We start from the raw sequence: 26,268 nt of genomic DNA, 5'->3' as shown, positions 1-26,268 counted from the left end.
ATATGCACAACCATAATTTACATTTATTGATACCAGACAACTATAAGTAGACTAAAAGATTCTGTTACCCCTAACTCATTTACCAAATAGTAGCGGGATTGAATTAGGATCAACGAATATTCCACAATTTCAATACTTTTATTATTATTGAAATTGGTTAAATTGCCCAGTTTTTAATCAATTCAATTGATTGCCTGCTCTACACTGGGAGGAAGTTTAAAATGCCTCCCCACAGTGATTTACTCTACAATACATTGTAATCTACATTGCACTGTAGAGAACCTACTGTTGATTTTATAAAATTAATTTTATATAATGGCTTGAATAAAGTTTAAAATACAAGAATTGAGTAGCATGATTCAGTTGTGCTCTAAACAGAAATATTTATTTCGAACATGCCTTTATTTTATCAAAGAACCTACTGTTGATTTTATATGCCAGGCCCTTCCGCTTGTGCGGTTATAAAACTTCTAAAATACACTTGTGATGTTAAGCTGTATCAGAGTGTTAACTTTGATCAAAATCGGACTGTTACTGTTTTAATCGGATTTTTTTTTATTATCGATTTTTTATACTTATTGGGACATTCTGATATAAGACCTAAGAACACCGTCAGACACAAAGTATTCATCCATCCAGCACAGTTGTAGCCAAGATTGAACTCACTACACAAGTTTGTAGTGTAATTCAAATTTTATTCGTAGCTGCATACCTGATGCTTTGCCAGGGCTATCAAGGGTATTTTTTATTGTGACGCCATCACTAGATGGGGTGCCTACCTTAAGAGTTCCATCTACCCTTGAGAGAAGGATAGACCGTGCCAGTTTCTCAACCTGGTATTTTACCTTGGGGTACATACAGCGCCTCGCCTTCCCAAATGGTCACCCAACTGGTACTGGCCAGGCTCAATGTTGCTTAACTCTGGTGATCTGGTGAGAACCGGTGTGTCAACATGATTGTGCCGTACATGAAGTATATTTTTGTCATTTTTTTTTTTTAAATCGGCCTAGACGTTTCTGAATCTAAATAGAACTCTCTCTCTCTCTTTTACACGCACACACAACACACACACACAATGGTCCTGGATATGACCTTAAACTATATCTAGTGGTGAGGCCCCAGCTTGCGGGCTTTGGGGAGTGTGGAGCCACCCTTTAATTGCCATTGTTCCCAGATCCACTCTGACCCGGAGTGGTAGTACCTGTTAGGGTCCCAACTATGAGTTAAATAGAAACCGACTTGAAAACAACAAATATATTCTATTAAAAATGTTTTCTTCAAAATCTTTTGATTCGGCATTAAATAACCTGAAAAGGGTTGATATGCAAAAACAACCAACCAACACACACAAAAAGTGCCTTTTATATATAAGTAGAGATAATACAGTAATTTTAATCATGACATTTTTGTTGCTAGTTGAGAACATTGAGTAGAACAAAAGTTTCTCTTACCTAAACGCCACTCTTATATAATACTGCAATGTTAGTAAGCAGGCTGTCACGGCACTACCATTGTTAAATTCAATGTATGAAGATAAATGACGTCGAGAAAGAGAGAAAGAAAGAAAGAATGTAGCAATCTTATTCGCTGATAACCGATTGTCATTACTAAGACTTTGACTCAGATATAAGATTACAGTTTGAGGCTTTTTAATTTCCTTTCTTGATTCGGGTTTTTTCCCCAGTTTCTATTTCCAAAGATTATTTTTGCTGCTTCTTATAGAATTCAGAATAATCTCCGAAAGCAAATACAAACTTGATAGAACTGAATATTTGCTTGACTAAACATACATGTTTAATAAAAAAAAAAAAAAATAAAAAAAAGGTTTGCAAGAAGAGCATATTATCGTTGCACCATTTTATTGGAGAAGGTTGTCCTGGGCACAACGTTCAACCTCAAACAACCTTGAGAAAAGTGTTTGCTCTGTCGGACCATATAACCACAAAATCCATCTTTCCCAGTATTTTCTACCTTTTTTCCTTAAAACTTTTTTTTTTATCAGAGTGTGAGAAGGGAGTACCTTATTACCATATCTTATAAACTAGGAGAGTAGAAAGTGAACCATCGGTTAACTTTCAGCAGCCTTGTAACTCTTGCTTCCTTTATTTTGTTCTTTAGTCCTCACATTCTGAGTCAGAAATTCAGCTAATCTTTATCTGAGCCAGAAATTCAGCTAACCTTTATCGTTAACTAGTTTTTGACCTTTTTTAGTTCTGTACATCAAACGGCTCCATATCTTGTCTGGAGCGATTTCCATAAATAATAATAATACAAAAAAAAATAAATAAAATAACTACTCAAACTATCTACCTCAATTCAGTCATAGGTACGAGCACTTTTACCCCTTCGACATAAATACCCCCAACAAACCTGACAAGCAGCAAAATCCCACCCCACACAGTAGAGATCCCTAGACGTAAGAAAACTTTTTATTCCAATTGTTTCTTCCTCAGAACTACTAGATTTTGGAACTCCCTTCCGGAATTCTGCTTTTCCAATTGTATTGACATGCAGAAGTTCAAGTGTAATGTGAACAGACATCTTGCTGCTCAACTCCCTACATAGTATCCCTGCAACTTATGGCCCCAATAGTAGCCCTCTACATCAAAGTGGCACTGTGCCTTGTTTGGGGTGAAAATGGAATTTTTTTAAAAATGTAACTTACCCAGTGGTAAAATCCAAATTTGGAAACTTTATATTATTACTTCCAGATCCAAAGTTGGAATATTGCTGTCACATCTAGAAAGGTGCTGTACAAGGCAATCTTTTTGCTTTTGAAAAAGTACAAAATCGATTTCAAAATCTAGTGATGGGGGAGGGGATCTTTTCTTCCTTACAACCTTTTTGTAACAGAAGAAATATTACTAGTATCGCTCTAATCTATAGTTATCTATAATATAAATCTCACCTGTCTGTTTAAATGTATGTATGTTTGTATGTCCGCCTAAAATTTTCGACAGAGGCGACGGATTTTCACGAGATCGGTATCCTTTTAAATATCGAAAAATTTGTTAAAAACATTAATTCCTTCATCCTCAACTGGGCACTTTTCTACAGGGAGGGGTCGCTTTTTTCGCCAATATTTTCGATTGACTAGCCTTAATTTAAACATTCATCACTTCCAGTTTGGTGACAGACGCAACAGCAAAGATGTCACGTTTTTTTCTCGCATTCTTTTCCTCCTTCGCGTTATGGGTTCGAGCCTGCCTGCCTACTACCACTTTTTTTTTTTTTTTTGCTCAGCACACATCTACAAACACCCGGGCAACGTCGGGCATTCAGGCTAGTCTTTATAGAAATGCTAGATCGTTGATTCTTCCTTATAAGATATTTACAGTAAAAACGTGTTTTTACACCACAACAGAAAAACTATTTTCTCTCTCAATGAACTTAGTGCCAGGTGGAATTTGCATGGACAGAGATTCTTCAAAAATGCCTTCCAACTCTAAAACAATTTGCTACATGACTACTTCACTGCTGATTACAATTTGGCTATCTTCAAATTCAATGTAAACAAATTCTTTCCCATAAATAATAATCAGCTTATAGATTGATCAATGTTAGTATCCCTCAGAGTGTTCCTCATCTTTTGGCTAGGAATGATTTTTATCCCATTAACCCTTAATCTTCAGTGGCTTTTGACCTTGATAAATGGTGACCAATAGTAAAAAAAGAAATCTGCTCTAATCTGGTTTGCTTGTTTTATTTTATTGCATATCAACCTATTTCAGGTTATTTGATGCTGAAGTCGGTAATTTTGGAAAAAGGGTTTTTATGCTTTAAGTTTTTTTTTTAATATTTTCAAATATCTATTCACAGGGTTTGCTTTTTATGGCATATCAACCTTCTTCAGGTTATTTAATGCTGAATCCAGTAATTTGGGGGGAAAAATATATGCTTTTAGTAATTTATATTTTCAAATATCTATGCATAGTGTTTGGTTTTATTTGGTTGTTTTGCAGAGGCACATTGTTGAGTTTTGCAAAGGAACGATTGAGTTTTGCAAAGGGGAAAAAACAGTAGAATTAATGTTCACGGCATTTTAGGTCAGGAAGCCGATATCTTCAGACAGCCTAATCTGGAATGTCGGAATCCTATATATGGGTTGCATAAAATGCATCGTTTGAAGACTAATAACAAAACATGTGTATACAAAAATTGATATTTAAATATGTGAAGATATAAAGAAATTTAGGTGGAAAACCTTTTACCAGAATGACTGAATTTTGCATACAATGACTCCAAACGGGGTCGATATGCAGTACAACAAAGCAATCAAGTATTAAAACAAGTACAACTAAAGAAAATTATTATAATCCAACATTGACATTCGAAATAAAACAAATTGTCAAATTAAAAATCTCTCACAAATTTTCTCTAAATTTAGAAAGAAATTCTGACAAGCAACAAAGTTGGCCGGCCATCTTGATAAAACTTTAGACATTTTAAAGTTTTATTTTTAACACAAGCAAAATATTTGTTCCATGATTTGTTTGAAAACGTTTATAAATTTAGATTTTGACTGAGATGTTATCAAAAGCTAATGTCGAGTTTCTGCTCACAAAATTCGTTTTTAAAAAATATTTTACCAGAAGACAATGCAGGATTATTTTATAGAAATCGCTCAAGACAAGGCATGAAACCACTTGATGTAAGGAGCTAACAAAAACAAAATATAATTATTGCAAATAGAGGATATGCCTATTGACCTTATTATTGAAAAGACCAAGGCTGTATGTATGAGGAAAGCAGTCAACAACCTTTCAGTTCTTGGAAAGAAGCTACTAGTTGGCCTTTTGGTCAAGATCAAAATGTAGTATCTGTTCCGGCAGATACTGCAAGCTATGACTAGCTATGACTAGCTATGACTAGCAAAGACCAGATGTGGGGGCAACCCCACATGCCTGACCTTTAACCAGCTCCCATTTCCCACCTCTCGGGAGCTGGTCCCCTTTTTCCCTTCCCCCTCCCTTCACTCCTCACATTAAAAATCGGCCTTGTGCCTAATTTGCTCGGTGGGGGAGCAAATAAATACCATCTGTTCCGGCAGATACTACACTTAAGATAATTTGTACCAGTCAATGGAGGGGAAACCCTCTATACTGGGACAATTATTATTTTTGGTAACCAGAGTGCCCCCCTTTTTGCATACTTTTAGGGGAGCTGGTTTTTACCTCACATTAAAAACGGCCTTGTGCCTAATTTGCTCAGTGGGGGAGCAAATAAATACCATCTGTTCCGGCAGATACTGCAAGCAAAGACCAGCTATGACTAGCAAAGACCATATGTGGGGGTAACCCCACATATCTGAACTTGGTCAAGGTAGGGATCACCCTACGACCACAGTTACTATCCAGCTCCCATTTCCCACCTCTCGGGAGCAGGATCCCCCTTTCCCTCCCCCTCCCTCCATCTCCACATTAAAAAACGGCCTTGTGCCTAATTTGCTCAGTGGGGAAGTAAATAAATACCTGGCCTTTTGGTCAAGATCAAAGTGTAGTATCTGTTCCGGCAGATGCTGCAAGCTATGACTAGCTATGACTAGCAAAGACCAGATGTGGGGACAACCCCACATGCCTGACCTTTAACCAGCTCCCATTTCCCACCTCTCGGGAGCTGGTCCCCTTTTTCCCTTCCCCCTCCCTTCACTCCTCACATTAAAAATTGGCCTTGTGCCTAATTTGCTCGGTGGGGGAGCAAATAAATACCATCTGTTCCGGCAGATACTGCAAGCAAAGACCATATGTGGGGGCAACCCTACATATAAGACCTTGGTCAATGTAGGGGCAACCCTTCATACCAATTGTCACTATCCAGCTCCCCTACTCCCCGGGAAGTTGGTCCCCATTTCCCCTTCACTCCTCACATTAAAAATCGGCCTTGTGCCTAATTTGCTCAGTGGGGGAGCAAATAAATACCATCTGTTCCGGCAGATACTGCAGCAAAGACCAGCTATGACTAGCAAAGACCATATGTGGCGGTAACCCCACATATCTGAACTTGGTCAAGGTAGGGATCACCCTACGACCACAGTTACTATCCAGCTCCCATTTCCCACCTCTCGGGAGCTGGATCCCCCTTTCCCTCCCCCCTCCCTCTCTCTCCACATTAAAAAACGGCCTTGTGCCTAATTTGCTCAGTGGGGAAGCAAATAAATACAAAGAAGCTACTAGTTGGCCTTTTGGTCAAGATCAAAGTGTAGTATCTGTTCTTCAGATGCTGCACTTCCATGTTTTGTTCTTTTTCGGTGAGACAATTTTTTATTTTTGTACCTTTTCTCCACGTTAAAAAACGACCCTGGTGTCTAACTTTGTCCCGTGGGGAGGCATTGTAAATAGGTACTATAATAAGATGTATTACAAGAAAAAGTTATTGGAATCGGAAACTGTATTACAATGAGGCATCCAAACAGTGAATTGATGGAGACCACTAGACAAAGGAGTCAAACGAGCTGGAACAAAGGAAGTATCAATTTGGATATCAAATCCTAAGATGAAATACTGTTGCCACGTGATACTAGCGATGTCTCTCCTCCCCGCCGCCGCCCTAAAGTGTTAGGGGGTGAAAAAAAGGAGGAAAACTATAACAAAAAGAGAAAACAAGTTATTAAGCAGAACAAAGCTATAACATTATTAGAAATACAGTGGGGATGGGGAGTGGTCCACAAGCGCATACAAAGATATCTGAAATAGGATGATTAATAAAAGTGTGGCAGAACATAGCTATAACAAATGAGGTTATTAGAAATATAATGGGAGGGGGCAGGGTGATAGAGAGACCCAGCTTTTCGAGAAACAGAAAGAGCAATGAATTTAATGTATAAAATGTAAGAAATATTGAATGATAAAGAAAAACCAAGAAGTTTCAGAGTGGATTTCCCTCAAGAACCGAGCCATCCATGAGAATCTCAAGAAGAAAAAGGACATGCCTACGATTCGGAACATCCAATAAGTTTTACTGGATGTTTTAAGGTCTTGAGAGGCCGATAGCAGGCTCAAAATGTTACTTCGACTAATGATCTTAGAACCAAATCAAATTCATAGTGATCCCCTAAAATTATGAATTTATAAACAGATTCTTAGAATCAAAAATAAGTAAATAGATTTTTTCTTCAATAAACATTAGTATGTATATGAATCATACAAAATGCTAAAACAAGATGCTACAAATGCATGTACACATAGTTTAAGACGTACAATTAGGGGAGGGAAGTGGTTCACAAACGCACACATATCTGATATAGGAAGATTAATAAAGGCATGGCATTAACTGGGACAAAAGATTGGACATAGAGGTCGATATATTTAGAGTTAGTTTACAGACAGTTAGTTTTGCAGCAGTTTACGACAGTTATGGACAGTGTTGAGTTTACGACAGTTGAGGACATTTGCGAATGAGAATGGAGATTGCAGCTTGAACAAGATTGGGGGAATTTCAGGAGACAGAGATGAGCTAACATTAACCGATAACAAAGGGCCTTCAACAGATGACTAAGATGTGGACATTAACGTTTTCTATGATGATATCACACATCCTAAAAGGCCAACTGATATCTACTGAAATGTGTTGACGTTTATGTTTTTTTTTTTGTTTTTGATTTTTGGGGTTTTTTCTTTTTGTAAGTAACTGTGCTCGTCCCCTTGACAGTTGCCAATGTGAGACGATGACGACACGACCACAAAGGAAAGGGAAAGAGAAGAAACAGGATTGGGGTTGGTGATTGTTATCAAGGGGGAGCACATTGTTACATAGCCACATCAGGGAAGGTGCTTCTCAGAGCATCCTTTCTTGACTTGACACAGTTTAACATAGACTTTGAAATCTAGTGAAGGATGTTCTTTTTTGTCCCCTGCAGCATCTTTCTCACACACAAAATAAGGTTGCTGGTCCTTCTCAATTCTATCACTATTTTCATAGTGGGTGCTCGACTGAACTCCAATCTATGGTTTCCTCCTGTAAAACATTAACAAAACTCGTCTAGTTATAATCACTGTAAATGATTTTTCTTTCTTCCTTTGTGTACCTAAAACGAAACAGAACTTCCATGAGCAGAGTTTCTTTCCAAGAACTATCCATCTATGGAAACAATACTATGGAACTGAATTATGAGTAAGGATATAAACGAATGTCATAAATTTGTTTATCTACATATGATATAATAAACAGTTTAGAGGTAAACTATGATTCATTTCTTCACATTTGACAAATAAAAATTAGCCTTATGAACAAAGGAAACCATTATTTTGGGATGAAATGTCCTTTTATACTATTTAATGTTATCATTGCGTATACACATCTTTTAATATTATCATATAAAGGGAAGTAACCCTGATATCTGCAGAGTTATGTTCATAAAGCTGACACTGGTTATTTGTGTGTATATGTCCAGAAAAGGGAATAGTCTGGCCAAAGAAGAAAGAGAGGATAGGAAGGATGAAAGAGAAAATGGGGAGGTGGAAAGAGAGAGGGATAGATTTATGTTACACTTTTGCCCAAGGTAACCCAGAGTAGTCCAGCTAGTATACATATATATATATATATATATATATATATATATATATATATATATACACACATATATATATATATATATATATACATATACATATATATATATACATATATATATATATATATATATATTGAAAGAAAAACATCCACTTTTAGAAGATTTATTTACAGAGTAAGATAAGTCAACACAAATTAAATTTTAGATCATCCAAAGTTCTTTTTATTTCATTCAGATCAGAGAAAGAATAAAAGATAATGGAGGTTTAGAACTGTTTGTTCATTTTATGTTTTAGAATTGGCACAAAAGAATCCAATAAATTGCAGAAAGAAAATAAAAAAAAAATTAAGAAAAAAGTTCTTTCTTGTTTGCCATTTTAGCTTAATTTTTAGAATTCTGTCATAGAAAACAATTCTTTGAAATTCAAGAAAAAAAGTTGTTTTATTAATTATAATAACTTAATAAAGAATTCCCAAAATATTATATTGCATTTATGAGATTATGCATTCAATATTACAAAACATTAACTTATATTTATGGGGAAGAGGAGAGCATGAGGTGTTAATAAAATTAGATTTTGTACTGGAAAAGATTTATATTGCTTAAAAACTTTTCAACAGATAAAAAAGTTAAATTCTAAAGAACTTTTTTTGTGTGTGTGTGTGTGTGTGTTTTCCTCAAACTTAACCAGTAATCAAATTAATTTCTCGTATGGCAAGAAAAAGAAAGAAAAACGAGGATGTTATTAAAAGATTTAATATAAGATTTGTAAAAACATTTAGAGTTTAATAAACTGTTCCATTGGAAAATTAGTTTAAAGGTCAAAAGCATTAAGTTCTCATAGAATACAATTTGAACATTCTTTGGCAAAATTATCGCAAAAATTTCTGAGAGTAAATTTAATTTTTAAAAATGTAGTAGAATTGATCGAGCAAAGATATTAAAGATTGAAATTAAAGACGATTTTTAAATGCACAAATTCTAAAAACGAAAAACAAAAACTTCAACTTTTTAAACTTAAATAAGAAAATTTTATTTCAAATCAAAATTTTATGAAGATGTTATGCCTTAGTGACTTGTATCTGTTTTCATACTATACTTCAATTTTTCTGTTTTCAGTCAGTGAAAGAGAAATCCTTCCAGACTGAATTTTTTATTTTTGTTTTTCAAACAGGTTTCTCACATTAAAATCCGATCTCCTGAAGAGACAAATAAATAGGAACTAGAATTGTATTGGAAAGAAACAGCAATTATTATTTAAAAATTTTTTTTTTAATTTTAACGACCCATTTTAAAAAGATAAAATTTGTTAAGATATTTCGTTTTAATGTCTTATAATGAAAAGCAACAACAATTATTTTTTTTTAATTGCCTAGTATTAAAATTTTAAAAAGCTAACATTTGTTAGGATATTATATTTTAATGTCTCCTATTCAAAAAAAAAAAAAAAACAGTAATTATTTTTTTAATTGCCTACTATTACAATTTTAAAAAGCTAACATTTGTTAGGATATTATGTTTTAATGTCTTCTATTGAAAAGAAACACTAATTATTATTTTTTTTAATTGCTTTTGCTTAAAATTAAATTTTTAAAAATAGTAAAATAATGGTCCATAATCGCAGATATATCATGTACTAAATTTTTGGTTTTATGTTTGTAAAAAAATTACAATAAGAAAATAAAAATCATAATTATTAGCCAGGAATTCTTTCTTTTTGAACAAATTGAAAGTTTTTCATCACAGAAAATCATGAAACTGCACGCACTGTTCAAGAATTCATCTTGTATACTAGCAGGCTGCCCGGGGTTGCCCGGTTGTAAAGTACGTTTAAATATGATATTAATTTATGCAGATTCCGTATTTATTATTATAGAATCAATTCTCCATTGATTATTATACCCAATATTTAGCAATGATTTCAAAAGTAAAGAAAATATGACTTAGGTGCATCAGCTAGACTGGAAGTCAAAACATATAGCTCTCTAGCACAATTGAATTAGTTCTACCGGTCCGAATTCCCTACATATCAGATTCCAAGTCTGCAGACCGAAAATTAAATGTGTCTGGTAGAGACCGTTCCTCAGACAGACAGACAATGTCACTTTTACATATAGATAAAAATACAATACCTGTTCACAAATGGGTAAAATTAATCCCCAAAACAGAAGAGTTTTACATTACTTTTATGTATTCTTGTGAAGATTAAAATCAAGATTACACTAAACCTTATGTCTAAAATCCTTATTCTAATTTTGATCGAAATCCATAACATGATTTTAATTTCAAAAAATGTTTCACATTTAAAGTCTAAGTTCAAGAGGTCTTAAAAATTTGAAATTTGAAAAATCTTTATGGATCAATTGTAATGCAAACCTGAAATAGTTTTCAATGGGAATCTGTGCCAATATTATTCCCCACTCCCGCAAAAACAAAAAGCAAACAAAACAAAACAAAAAAAAACTTACAACTACTATAAAAAAACCCATAAAATTTGGGAATATTCTTTTAAATACATGTTACATTTTCATAAAAATCAGAAGTATCTGAATTTTTATAAAAGATGTCCATACTCTCTTTGTCCTCTTCACAGGATGATAATCCTGTCGATTTTGACGCATACGGTCCGCCATAACAACTAAATCGTCCAGAAATCCGTACAGATAATTTGTTTATAGTGATGAAGGCTTTGTGCAGAACCAAGAACACTTTTTAGTACAACTGCTAATCTCAGTCGCCACAATACAGAGCAGGCAATAGACCTCAAGGTTTTACATCAAGGTTTTTTCTTCTCCTAGATGCATGTCTTAATGAAGACTGAGGGTGCATCTCTCCCAATGGATTAAAGGTGTCCCCAGATACCAACCTGGAAATTTCTGTTCACATAACAACTAAATTAAACTACATTATCAACTCTTGCACCTAGTAGCTGTGTTGCAAAATTCATAATGATCGGTTAATTAGTTCAGTATAGAGAAATTTATAAACAGAGAGAAATGTGACAAGGGTTAGAAAGTGGGAGTGAAAACCCAGCGCCCTTGAGGAGGAGAATTTTAACCTGTGAAAAGTGCCTGGGCAACCCTGTTGGCATTCCTTGGTAGAGGCACATCAGACGATTAGGAATAAACTAACCCCTTCTCAAAGAGAGAAGGCAAATCCTGAGAAGATGGCCCTACTAGCATAATAAACTGAGGCTCTGTATAACGGTGGGGGTGTATATATGGTGTGTATTTATTGACATGTATATATATTTACTTGTCGATATATTTGATCGTCTCCATATGAATGTATCTACTGATCGTCTAGTGAGTGTTTAAATAGGACATATAACAATTATAACATCAAGGGACAAATAACAGTCTCTTAGGGTTTACATTGAACAATGGAGAAACATACGAGCTGCAAACGAAGATTTATATGACCTAAAGCTTGGTGCTATTTACAACAGTTTTATTCCGGATGTTTCTTCCATTGTAAAGCTGTAACGCTGGTCCTAGACTCTTACTATTGACACTTTCCGCTACTCGGAGCCATTATGGTCCACAGACCATTTTTCTTCCTCTGACTACTTACCGGGTCTGTTACCTCTGACTCCCAACTCTTGAATAACTTATAACGTGTATTTTTAAGCTATCTCGTTACGTCATTTTGTCTATGTTCTACCATATTTTTTTTTCATCAAATAAAAATTTTTGTTTATGCTAATTTTGAAAATTAACATTCCTTTCTATTAAACCATTTTAACATAATTTTATCTCGAAATACTAATAACGATCATAATAATAATCGTCGACCAGCACATCATTCAGTCAATATCTAACGCTAGAACTGCGCAGGACATAGTCAGCAGAGAAAAGTAAATTTCAAAAATGACCTAGACGTTGTGGCTTTGAGACGGTGCCACGGCTAAACATAAAATTCGTTTTGTTTTATTCAATTAATGATTGGAGCATTTTTGCAAATAATTAAAAATATAGAAATAAAAAAGGCAAGAGAAATTATTTAGCCATTAAATTTAGCAAATATTAACATATAAAAGAAAATGAAAAAGAAAAGATGCTGGCTAAATTGTTGATAGCCAAAGAAAGTGATGAGGTCTGCCAAAGAAAAAAAAAAGTTAAAAAGTTGCACTTTATAAGAACAGAATTTGTCGGAATTAGCATACCGACGAGTAGGGGGGGGGTAGAAAAGACGGTTTAAGTCTTGCAACGAAATGTCGACGTTGCTTACAAGCAGTCTTTCCTTGTAAAAGTAACAAATGGGTAACGATGGTCGAAGTGTAATTTGTCTAAAAGACAGCAACAACTACTACAACAACAACAGTAGAGCGGTCACCCCTTTTTATCTACTCCAACTCTCAGTCAACGAGATTCACGCGTGACTGAAATGTCTATTTAACTTGTAAGGAATAGGCACTCAGGTATTTTGATTAACGGACCACCGGCCGTGTTGGTAACAGCTACTAGCACTCCTTTCTTCCCCACCGACCTACCCTCGGCAAGTCAACCAATTCAAAATTCTCAAAAATTATCTCCACTTAAAAAAAAAAAGAAAAGATTTGCCGAATAACAATAATTCCATGAATTAAGAAAGAAATGTTCGGCAGTACCAAGCTAATTGCGCTACTGTGTAATTAAACAGTATTTATCAGAAGGTAATTCAGTATATGCTTACAAATGGCAGGTAATCCCCCCGGCCTCCTCAGAGGATAAGTGGGAAAGAATCTTGTAGGAGAAATAGGATTATAATAAGATGATCTTCATTTCTTTTTCCTCCTTCATCCATTGCTACAGGGTTATTAACTGAAGGAGAATCATCACATGTGACATAGTGAAATCTATTGCTCACAGCCGGTTTCATACTTGAGAAGCTGAACGTAAAGACAAATTGGCAATATAATGAAAAAAAAATGTTAGAATAAATTACCACCCACCAAACCACAATCAACACATGTTAGAAATTTCAGGAGGAAAAACAAAACATTTAGTCTTTTTTTTTCTTTTTTCTCCCATGAAATAAAAAAATCAAATAAGCAAAAAAAAAAAAAAATAGTAAAAATGAGAAAAAGAATAAAAGAAAGAAAAAAATAAATGTATTTAATGTTTTTAGAAACAAAAATATAGCACAAAAGTATGAAAAAAAATGCAGAAAAACGGAAAAATATATATTTTTTAAAGTGAATAACTTCCTGCATGTTTGTTTTGTTAGTCTTATTTATTGCAATATTCATTTTTTTTTCTTTTAGTTTTGGAGCTTCATAATCGTTTAACTTAATGATGGGACGATTCCAATATTTTATACGATTCCGATACAATTAGTAATTCTGTTCTACATAACCGGTTCCGATAGTACGACCGATTCCAATTGCGATTCTTTTTTATATCTTAAAATATTAAGCTATAGAATTGTTTGTTTGTTTTTTTTTTTTGTTATTATATTTTTTTTTATTTTTTTTTAATTTAATTTTTGGATTTCCATAAGATCTATGTAACATATGCATTTATTTTCGTAAATGTTAAAATACACTGGGGGTGGGGTGGGGGTGATTTATAGATTTTAATTTTGCTGGTAGTTTAAAAATCAATAAATATTTATACTTTCATCATTGTACCAGAATGGAACATTAATTTTTAAAAAAATCATTTTGGGCATCAAAAAAAAAAAAAACAGGCACAATTTTTTCTGATTTCAATGCCTGAAAAAAAGCTGTGATTTTTCTAATTACTGACCATCTCAACACTGGTTCAACTACTTTCCCAGCAGAAGGACAAGATTGCTTCGCTTACAAGCAGCAATCATCTTGCTTGAAGAATCATTTAAATATATAGCTATCGTTTATATAATAGTCGTTAAAAAAACAACATGAGCCATCAAATGAATCACCAAACCACACAAACTGTCTTTTTTTTTACTGGGGGTGAGGGTTCATTCCATATTGAAGCCTAAAAGACACTCAAAGATAAAGGTTAATGAGTGTCAGGTAGACAGTAAGCCAACACTGTGATGGTTGGCAACAGTGGAGTTTGGGTAGGGTTTTAATTAAGAGGACGGTCCAACAAGAATTTATTTACATAAGACATGAAAACAACTATGTTACAATCAGCTAGGAAGCAGCCCCACGACATTATGTTCCACAGACAGGCAGTTCTAGGAAAGAAACTTTGCTCATGGAATTTTCGTTTAGTTTTTCTTATCCAATGACTGATCCTGATTTGTTAAATTTCACGATACAAAATGAGCAGAAAACAATGGTTGATTTCAAGTAATTATAATATTGAAATTTATTACGATACTTAAACGGAGTTAATCAACGTTTGTTTCACTAAAGCTTTTTCCTATATATTTAATCGCACAAATTAAACTATTCCTTTGTGCTGAGATTGAGTTATGATTGAGAAAAACATGATATCGTTCTAATTAGCGATAATTTGCTAGTCATTCATCTTTTACAAAGATTCTGGCTATAACTCCTACCCTGTCTCACTGTAGGTTATTTGACTCCCTGCTCTTATGAAAATGTTATCACTTTCGCTTCTCTCTCACCCATCCTATATTTCTCTCCTGTTTATTAACAGTTAAAAATAATAAAACTAACTATAAAACATAACTATCACATTAAAACATTTCTTGGTATTGAGATGGTGTTACATTCGAAAAGAAAAGGATTCATTTTAATTGTTTCCATCAGTCATAATTTGAAATTTACTTATGAAGCCACCCAAGTTTCCGTCTAATATCTTCATAATATGTTGTTTGATCACCCCACTCTTATACAGTGTCTATCACTTTCGCTTCGATCTCTCTCTCTCTGTTTATTAACAGACAAATATAATAAAATTAATAATAAAACTGAAACATATTGTTTTGATTGATAAACTATTTTCTCAATGTCTTATTTACTATTTGCTTTTTTAGTTCCCCTCACCACATGAAATGGCTTCATCTGGGAGCTAAAATAAGGCATGTTTTTACTCTCTAACTTTTGTGTGATAAGATGGATTTAATAATACGCATTGACCTTTATTATAAAGTGAAGGATGAAAATAATATTAATAATATTAAAAAGCTATAATACAAGTGTTACTAGCTAGTAAAATATATATATATTAAAAAAAAAGAAAGAAAAATCTCTACTACAAAAGGAAAAAGGGTAACACGCTTATATTTCCCCTATGGTTACAAGAAATAGATTACTGCCAATTTAATTATCAATTCAATACCGGAGAATGATATCGATTTCGTGTTTAACCTTTACAATGCATCAATGTAGAAAGGATTGCCTTGTCACTTCAGCTAACATGCTATCTTTGCTTGTAATATAAAACTCACAAAGAAAGAAGCCAGCTAAACTCAAAACCAAAAGGTCAAAGGTTTTCACAAGCACAAAAGATTAGATACATTTCTATAAAATGAAAGCTGAAAAGAAAAAAGTGATATTATATTGTGGGTGTGTATCAAAGTTTATTTGCCCTTCCCTTCCTGTGTAGAATCTAAGGTTAAAATTCTGACATTAAACTGCACGAGCACACCTCACCAGCTCACTTAGGCTGATGAGCACCTTGACCATCGATAAAACAGCTATCTTAGAGGTTGTATGCGAAAAAAATTTTATATAAAAAAGTTGGCACTTCTGCATTTTAGATTTCTTTGGTTTTCATTCGTGGAAGAGTTAGGGTCAGGGTAAGGAGAGACAATCACAAAATTTACAAAACTTTTGCAAAAAGATTTTGGAAAATCAAAACAAATTCATAAACACAGTAATATAGCAGAAATGATTAATTATCGAAACATTTATTGAATTAATATCTTTTTAATAAACAATTCCTTTAAAACAAAATGACAAATAATTTTCAAAATGCAGCAACTAACAGTTTTCAGATGAAGTAGGACTTTTAAATAACTTGAAACAGTCACTAGTTGGAAAATGTGTGATCTTTTTTGGAAGGGGGGGGGGTAAGAGCGAATAGTTTCGGTAATAGATTAAAACTATATTTACAAAATAACATTAATTAAATTAAAGGTACTTCTGAAATTTAGATCTCTATTTGTTTTGATTTTCTGAAAACTTTTACAAAAGTCCCAGAAATTATTTGATTGTCTTCATTTGACTAAAACTCTTTAAAAAAAAACGAAAGCCAAAGAAATCCAAAGTGTGCAAGTACCTAAAATTAAAATTAAAAAAAAAAAAATCAACAATTTATTATATTACAGTTAAAATTATGTACACTAGAAAGTATGGAGAGTAGAGAGTGGATCTTGGGTTTACTTTCCGCAGCTGCGTAACACTCCCTTCACTTATTTTATTCTTTAATCCTCACATTCTATGGGGCGATGTTTCTGACAAAGGAAGAATTGCTATTTTCTGGGTCAGGATCTATTCCATCTCACACTTATCGTTGGTAAGTTTTTGACCTTGAAACAATATATATATATTTTTTTGTTCCTTAAATCAAGTGGCTGGAACGCTTTCCATAAAAAAAATTAATAAAAAATAACAAACAAAGGCAAGAACTATTAATCAAAATGGGAAAATACCCAACGTCAAACGCATTTTACGAATGTAACAACAAACATAGAAATATAAGAAAATTCGGGAGACAAATAATAATTAATAAAATGGCGTTTCCTAAAAACTTGAAAGTATCATGAAGTTTTATCAGATATTCTGGTGATTTGACAGGCCGAGGGAAGGCTCAAGGCGTTTCAAACAATTAAACCTATCAGAGCAATTCTTTTTAATAAAATAGTTGTTTTAGTTAATGGTCATAAGCACCTAAACAGAGATATTCTAGAGCAGACACAAAACGTCATGTATTGAACTGTTATGAAAACGACACAAACAAATTCTGCAATTGTTTTATTAGTTAATCAATATAGATGAATAGTCAGTGAAAAATGCCTTACTCTATTCTTCAAATCCTATATTTGCTGTAGTGAATATGTTGACGTCAGTGTTTAATAAACCTCCTAGCAGAAGAGTCCTTATATTTTTGCTTGTATTTCAGGACTTGAAATTGATAATTAGGCAGAGCACTACCAACATCTGATTTTTTTTATTACTACAGAAAAATAAATAAAAACTACAGAAATCTGTATAAAGATATGCTACGTGTATGGGTGGTTATGCTGTTGCAGAATATGTCTACCAGAAATGATTAGTTCCATTCAGAAAAAAGATTTTTTTTCATTGAGAGATGTTCCTCACCCTGACTGAACAAAGATGATCAACATTGACCAAATGAAAGCTGTAGCTAAATAAGATTGCCGTTTGACAGTCAGTGAAAAATACCTAACCCTATTCTTCAAATCCTGTATTTGATGTAGCGAGTATGTTGACGTCTTGTATTTCAGGACTTGAATTTGAAAATTAAGCAGAGCACTGCTTACATCTGATGCTTTTTTATTACAGAAAAAGAAATAAAGGTATAACACGTGTATGGAGGTGAATGTTGTTGCAGAATGTGTCTGCCAAAATTGGTTAGTTCCATTGTTACATGGAAAAAGGGCTGTCCCCTTTCCATGTAAATAAGAACAATATTAGATACGTAAAAATGAGATTAGGATAAGCCTAGAATCGAACCCTGTAGGGAAAGTTAAGAAATGGAATGTTAGAAATTAAGTCTATTGTTAATTCTTTTAGAAATCTGAATATTAAATATGTCAGTAAAAGAATGAATAATGCAAATTAAATTATATTGTTTAAAATAGGTTAGATTAGAATTGAGGATTCTTTTGTTTGTCAAAAGTGTGTTGGACAAACATATGTAAAGCCACGTGAAATTGGTCACGTTTGAAAAACATATTTCTGACGTCATAGACAAAGGATATTTCTCCATATTATGGGTTCGGATTTTAGTCAGAGTAAGAGAGCTAGTCAGTTGGTCAGTTGATGCCTTGGAAGCGAAGGGAGAACATTTAGACTATGTAGATCCAAATTTGAATTCCTGACGTCATCGACCGGTCGATCAGATGAATAAAGAAGTCATAATTATGTTGTAAGTGTTGTCTTGTGTCATCCTTCATCACGAACGAAAGGTAATTGTGTTTATCATCTCATAATGAACATTGTGTAACGCATTTCCAAGTTATGTGTCCATCTCCTCCATCACAAGCAATTATAAATGCCTCCTCTCCTCTGTATTAAGAACTGTGCATCATATCACCCTCTAATATGTGTTAAAAGAACTGTAATATAAATGTCTTCTCTCCCTCATCATCACTATCGTTATGTCTGTATTACATGAGTCCTGTTATATATGTGCCCCAATATGAACTTGTCATCTCTTTAAATATATTCCCCGCTACACAACACCATTCTGAAAAAGACATTTTTTTTCTTTGAGAGATGCTCCTCGCCCTGACTGAACAAAGATGATGAACACTGACTAAGTGAAGCCGTAGTTGAACAGGATTGCCGTTAGACAGTCAAACAAATCACAGACATTCCAAATCGATCATGGAAAATGGATTGCTTTAATATCCACTTATAAAAAAGATCAAACATTTTGGCCAACACAATATTTTACCAAGATGTAGTTTTGTACCAATCAAATAATAATACAATATCATTTTTGTATTTTGTTGACATTTATCAAAGATATAAAAGTTTGAATAACCAATGCAAATAAAGTTAAATATATTGTGGATGAAGATTTGTGTTTTTGAGAGATTATAATGTCAAAAATAGATTTCATTACTAAAGAATACCCTGATTAAGCTGGCCTTATGTAAACAAAGGAATGTGTGTTTGCACTATTCCGCTCACATACTCATTTCCTTAGAGTGGAACTCTTCAACGAAAGAAGTTTAAAATATCTAACATATTTCTTTGAAAAGTTTATCAAGCGAAAATAGCCATCCAGGAAAATCCTTGAATTTTAATTTTTTTTTTTTTTTTTTTGCATAAAAATCTTTCAATGAAGACAATTTTAAGAAGACAAAGAGGTTCTTACCTTTCTTTTTCGAGGCCCTTTCTGAACGTAGTCCATGGAGCTCGGCGGAAAGGACACATTGTACAACGATGAGGAAGAGGAATGAAATAATCCACTTATATTCCATGGTTCTGTACAAAAGAAATAAAATATCATTTGAGAACATTCATTTCAATTTTTCCTTTTTCTAAATTCTTCGATCTGTTTTATATTATTTGTTCTTTTTATTCAGATGAGAGCCAAACAAGAATGAACACCGAAAAGATGATTTCATTCACTCTGTGCATTTAACCTTGACAATGTTATTCAAAACTTTGTGACAGAACAACGAAAATTCTATTTCAAACTTTATTGTGACAGACCAACAAAAATGCAATTTCAAACTATATTATGACAGACCAACGAAAATACTATTTCAAGTGCTATCATGAGAAACTCGCGAAAATGCTATTTTAAACTTTATCATGACAAATGTTTTGATGCATCTAAGATCTTTTTATGATTTCTAAAATTACATGACAGTAGAATTTCAAATTAAGAATGCAAATTGAATGGGCATATATCGAGAACATAATCTGAACGAGCATATCTTTAGTATGCAAATTGAATGGGCGTATCTTACGAATATAATTTTACCGGGTGTATCTTAAGAACGCAAACTGAATGGGCGTATCTTGAGATTTTGTTTTTGTTTTAACTCCAAATTTACATTTGACACAAATTAAATTGAAAAACAACTAGTTTGATAAGTTTAACAAAGAAAAAATGTAAATAAAAATCAGAATTGATTTCAGAAAAGCATAGGTGACATTTTTTTAATCAACAAAAGTAAAAAAAAATCAAGTGTGACATTCTGCTCTCTACAGTTTAAATAGACAACAGAATTTTCAAAACAATATTGTAAATATAGAATTTTTAAACCACATTTAACTAAATCAGGCAATTTAGAATGTGATTGAAATGAAATTAAAATATGAAATAAAATTCAATAAACAGATTCTTTCCTACTTTGCATGAAAAAATAAAATCTTTGAATCTTGGGGAATCTGCAAGACGAGATGTGTTGGTTCCATCTAAACGGATGGTGTCAAACACGACTTGTTTCCCCAGGGACCAACTTTGGTTTTCTTCGGTTTTGACAATAATGGAGAGAGACAGAGAGGGGAGTGCGAAGGTTGTCGTTAGTCACCAAATCTACAAAGTGTAAAAGTTCTGTGCGCATTCTCTTCTCTGCATAAACTGATTCTTACAAAAACGACGATGCTATGGCGGAATCACTTCACACCAAAATAAGTGTTAAAAAGAGAAAAGAGAAATGCAGAAAAGGTGCAGAAAAAGTTCGAATTTTTTCTTTTTAACACAAAATCCATTAAATAATTCATCTACATTCACACGTCTTTGTTCTGTACGATGTTGTCTTGCTTAATGTTACATATTAGGGGCCCTACGTCGGTGACAAATAAGTTAGCTAGTGTGAATTTTGACAATGGTCACACTGAGTGTATAAGAACCCAAATCTATAATACAGAATTGTTCCCAAAGTTGAATGAAAGATGAGTAACGTAAAGTTGAGGCAGGGGGCAGAGGTCAAACGCTGCAAACAAAATAGAGAGATGATGACGAACTACGTCATGTTTTTCAAGTATGAGAAAACTAAGGGTTTTAAATTATTTTTGCTGAGAAACCGTGTAGATGAGATACCACCAATAATGTGGGAAATCTGTAATCTAAGGAGAATGATGTCTGTTCATGCACGTCATTCATTTCATTTAGTTAAAAAGTTAAGTTTAAGAAGTAAATAACTAGCTAACATAATATTAGTCTATCACTCCTGAGTTAATTCTCTCCAAACGAAACCTTGGAGAAAACTCAGCAAACATCTCCTTGGGCATTACTTACAGCATAAAAAAGAACCTTATTATATAGTAACCATAGACGAAACGGCGATGATGAAAATAAGCAACTATAAAAAAGAAATTTCATATCAAAATACATGTAAAACAAAAACAAAAAAATACTTAATTTTGCTGCTGAAAATGTTACATTAAGTTTGAAATTCGTTGGTCAGACATGCTTAATTTTGAAATAGCAATTTTGTTGGTTTCTCAAACTTATTTTTGAAATAACATTTTTTTAGTCAGTCATGATTAAATGCAAGAAACTAATGAAAATGTGAATTCAAATTTAAGTTTTAAATAACATTTTTTAATTTGCAAATTTTTCCAATAATCTTTTCTTTACATCAATCACATCGTTTGAATTTGTTAGTAATATAAATCCAGTCATAAATTCACGTCTGCTTGTCCAGACCATCTTTGTTTCGAATCAATTACAATAACATCTAGCAAAGAGAGATCACTCTAAAAACATTTCAAATAAATACATTTCTTATATCTCAATAGAAGGAAGATAACTTAACTAATATCCTTTTGTGAAAAAGGTAAAGCAAGTCATCACTGAAGCAAGTCTCTCAGAATTTCAGAAGAGGCTCCCATCTTCATCAGAAAATCTGCGACCTGTTCTCACCCCATACTCCATTCCGTTGGGCTCTCTTTCCTCATCATTTTGTTCACTCTGGCCACATCAACTCTCATACGGTCATTCCCAAGATTTGATTACTTTGAAATCTCTACCAGAGACACATTGTCTGTTTTATAAAGAACTTCAGGCAATCTATGTAGACTGAATATCCCTTGGAGTATGGCGGCTATGAATATGTCAGTATCAATTGCTTCACTAAGGGCAAGAGTATCTGAAGTTAATGGACTTTTTGCTAAATGGTCAAGTGTTTTCGATGACCAACATATAAGAGACATTCTGTTCATTTTACCACAAACAAAGATAATGAAATCAACTCATGAAGATCTAAAATAAAATAGGAAGCATCTGAATAAAAAAACAAGATCTATTTTTCCTTAGTGATCTTTGTTTTTTTATGTCTATTGGGGAAAGCATAGATTTCAATCTATAATAACTCCATCTTTTGTTTAATTAACATTCAATCGTAGACATTTCAGTTTTTCACTTTCAGTTTTGAATATCTTTTTCAATTTTATGGACAAATTTGTAGGGAGACCTGACGTTGCCCGGGATTTAATGAGGATCAATGAATGCTTTATACTCACATATTTTATTGTCATCAGAAATCGGTGAAATCGCTCATTTTTCAATCAAATCGATTAATTGCTTACTCTAGTTGGCGACCCACTGCAGTGTACCAGGTGAAAGTTTCACATGCCTCCCCACAATGACTTAGTCCACAATATATTGTAGTTTACATTGCACTGTAGAGAAACTGCAGTTGATTTTTGAAAATATATTTTTATATAATGGCTTGAATTAAAGTTTAAAATGCAAAAATCAAGTATCATGGTTCAATTGTACTCTAAAAAGAAGCAATCATTTCGAACGCACATCTGTCATATCAAAGAACCTATTGTTGATTTTATATGCCGAGCCCTTCTGCTTGTTTGGTAATAAAATTTCTCAAATGCACTTGTGATGTTAGGCTGTACAAGGTGTTAACTTTAGTCAAATCGCCTGTTCCTTCTTTCATCAGACTTTTTCGATAATCAATACTTATCGAAGACATTCCGATACAAACCCTATCTAAGAACATTGCCAAGAACATAAAGTACATATGTGTAAAATTTCGTAAAAATCGGCCCAGTCATTTAGGAGTCAATAGGGAACACACACAAAGTTCCTTTTATATAATAGTAGTGATTATTCTAAAATAGATCATTTCCATAGAATAAAAAAGCATCTATATGCATTATCAGAATACATATCAAGTCAACCGTGACGTCGTGCCACAAAAAGAATGCATTGTTGTATGCGCTCACTGTTCCTTTCAAGCAAATAAACTCAAGATTAACTCGTTTGTACCAGGAACGACGTAAAAGTTGCAGGAAAATCCTTCAAATATTTTAATCTCCAAGGATGAAACAGTTTAAAAATAGCTGGCATCTTTGATATAAACTGTAAGACAACTTGGTTTAATACATCGCAACAGATTTTTCACATTTCCCACTAACGTATAGTAATATTTGGAATTCTACGATCCAAGCAGGTTTCTGGAAAAGTAGTCTTGTCGACACGTCATAGGTCGTCAGCTTAATCAGTTGTGACATCCTCTTTTCTCCATCGCCTGATGTTGTCAGCAACGGTGTTATGTTTTGTCTTTCTGTTCTGCTTTGTTCGGCAAGAGTTCCTATTTACTTGCCTCTCCACGAGGGCAGAGTTAGACACAAGGTCGGTTTTTAATGTGGGAAAAATCCAGCTCCCCCAAAAATTGCACTCTGGTTAGGAACAAAAATAAAAATTGTCTCAGTAATGAAGGATTTCTCCTCCACTGACCATAGACAGAAAAGGTTAAGTGTAGCATCAGAACAGATACTACACTGTGATCTTGGCCCGATGGATTTGGTAAGAGTTGCTGGAAAAATATAACAATTAAAACCGCCAACAACATTCTTCCTCTATCTAATCCTTTTCTCATATAATTTCATACTGCATGCGGTACAACATAACATACTCCGTGCAAAGGGGGAACAATCCAATCAAATTGCCACAGAAGTATCAAAGTATTTTATCTTCTAAGAGAGATGTTCAAAGATAGGAAAAACAGAAACAGAGCATGTGGAATTTAATTGAGAACAGTTAAATAAGAGGAATACACAAATATATATTTTCCCCCAAACCTCTGGCCTTGATGGAGAGGAGACTAAAACTTACTGCTATGGTTACAAATGATCTGACATAACAGCAAGGGAGACTTGATTCTAAATATTTCTCATATGTTATATCTCTCCTCTTTTGGAAATAATGTACGATTACGAATATCTCCAGTATCAAATAATCCTTATACACTGTGAAATTTACTTTATGTATGAAAATCAAAGAGGGGAGATATAACATGGATTTTTTTTTTGCATGATTAAACTGCATGTTTTGCTAAAGGAATCTGATATATTTCAATATAAGTATATCTGCATAGATACAAAATGTTAAGAAAATTACTAATTAATTATGCTCGACTTTTCTTGTCATGAAAAAAGAATGAACTCTTTAAACATATTTTCTAACCAATCTTTAACACAACTGCCAATACACACACATACATACATACAATTTTTCAAATTTGCCCAATCATGATTAATTGTTTGTTTGTTTGCTTAACCAGCATATCAACCTTCTTTGGGTCATTTAATGCTGTATACAAGATTTAAATTTTTGATACTTTCAGAATCGATTTTCGCTGGGTATATTCGGCCAATGTTTTGGTATAGTTTGTTATTTGATGGTTTTTATATTATATGGTAAAGATTTGCTTGTTTTAAGAAATTTAGAATGGTTTTAGGATTTTCTTTATCAAAGAGTTCTTTTAAACTTGTAGCCTTGTAGTAGTGTTGACGAATTCGTGTGAGATCATGACAGTCAAGTAAAAAGACCAATCATGATTAAACTATCCTGTGAAGATCTATCCTCCAAGCTACCATAGGTAGCATTTGAATAACAAACAATATCCATATTTGAAGGCTTCTCAAGCCAAGAAACAAAATACGGAACTTCTTGATTTTCACTTTGTTAATGACTTGTTTGTCTCAAAGAGTAATTTCACTCTTGGAGACATTCCAATATTACTCATTGTACGTATATTGAATGATATATCTGGTCAAGTATGAGTAGAAACCTATATTATTGACCTGTCAATCTTTTTAGATGTGTTTACTCCCCATGACTCCATTCCTCAATTCTTCATTAATGATCATCCTTTCTTTATTTCTATTAAGTTTATATAGCTGGACATAGATTCTTATCTATTTTCCCTAACATTCAACCCCAAAAATGTAAATGTTTCACTTCCATGCTTTCCAATTTGGAATATCGTTTTCCATTTTAAGATAACATTTTCCTGAAATCGATCATTTCCACAGAATATGAAATCACAGAATCTTAAAGAGTCTGACTTGTGAAAGTTTCGTGAGAATTTTCGAAATAATAATGCACAGATCTAAGAGAAACATAATGTCTACCTTAATTAACAAAATATGGATTTTTTGGCATGATGAAATTGCATGTTGTGCCAAAGGAATCTGAATAAAAGTAAATCCGAATATATGCAAAATTTTAACAAAATTACAAAACGTTTTTCCTTAATTATGCACAATTTTGCTTTGAAAGAAAAAAAAAAAAATATTAATTTTTTTTTTAATATTTTCCAACTTTTAACACAACCTGACAACACACATTTTCAAATCTTCCTAATTAGACAAAATACAAGATTACATTTCTTCTTCCATCCTCATTTATTTCATCTCAGATATTTTTTTTCATACATTCACATCTAGTTTATATGAAAGTGACAAAACTAATAATACAGACTGTTGCTCAGTTAGTAATGATGCTGGATTTTCATCGATTCGAAATCAAATCTAGTTCAATAAAATCTTGATACTAAAGTTAGCATTCATCTAATGAAGCATGCATGGTCCCCCGTGAGTGCACAGTGAATGAGACAAAAAAAAAAAAGAGATGACTAAGCCCATCATTTGCCCCCCCCTTTTAGCCCCAAAAGTCCCCAAGGCATTAACATATTTAAATTTGAGTTCACAACCATGCAAAACTGCTAAAGAGACATACACAGAAAATTTTGGACAAATATAGTAAAATAGTTCCAAAAATAGAGTGTTTTTATTAGCACTAAAAGAGCCCCTGGGGCACACCCAAGAGTTATCGCAAAGTATAGACAAACAAAATTATATAGAAATAAGTTTTCAGAAAGTTTTATGAAAATCAAAGGCATCAATCTATATATCTATAAAA

The 26,268-nt window shown here is 33.3% G+C and overlaps 1 protein-coding gene across 7 annotated transcripts in view; it reads right to left on the bottom strand.

Moving 5' to 3' along the window:
* Positions 1-26,268, bottom strand: part of LOC145292113 (uncharacterized) — a 346,982-nt gene that overhangs the window by 173,165 nt on the left and 147,549 nt on the right. For all 7 annotated transcript variants that reach the window (XM_080138218.1, XM_080138217.1, XM_080138211.1 and 4 more), the window contains exon 2: positions 19,462-19,571. In XM_080138218.1, coding sequence (XP_079994344.1) covers positions 19,462-19,567 — 106 coding nt within the window. In that variant the 5' untranslated portion in view covers positions 19,568-19,571. The remainder of the gene's footprint in view (positions 1-19,461; positions 19,572-26,268) is intronic.

This window comes from Euprymna scolopes, chromosome 13, assembly GCF_053919585.1.
Source record: "Euprymna scolopes isolate OS-2025 chromosome 13, ASM5391958v1, whole genome shotgun sequence".
Lineage (NCBI taxonomy): Eukaryota > Metazoa > Mollusca > Cephalopoda > Sepiida > Sepiolidae > Euprymna > Euprymna scolopes.
This window is presented reverse-complemented; position numbering and strand designations above follow the sequence as displayed.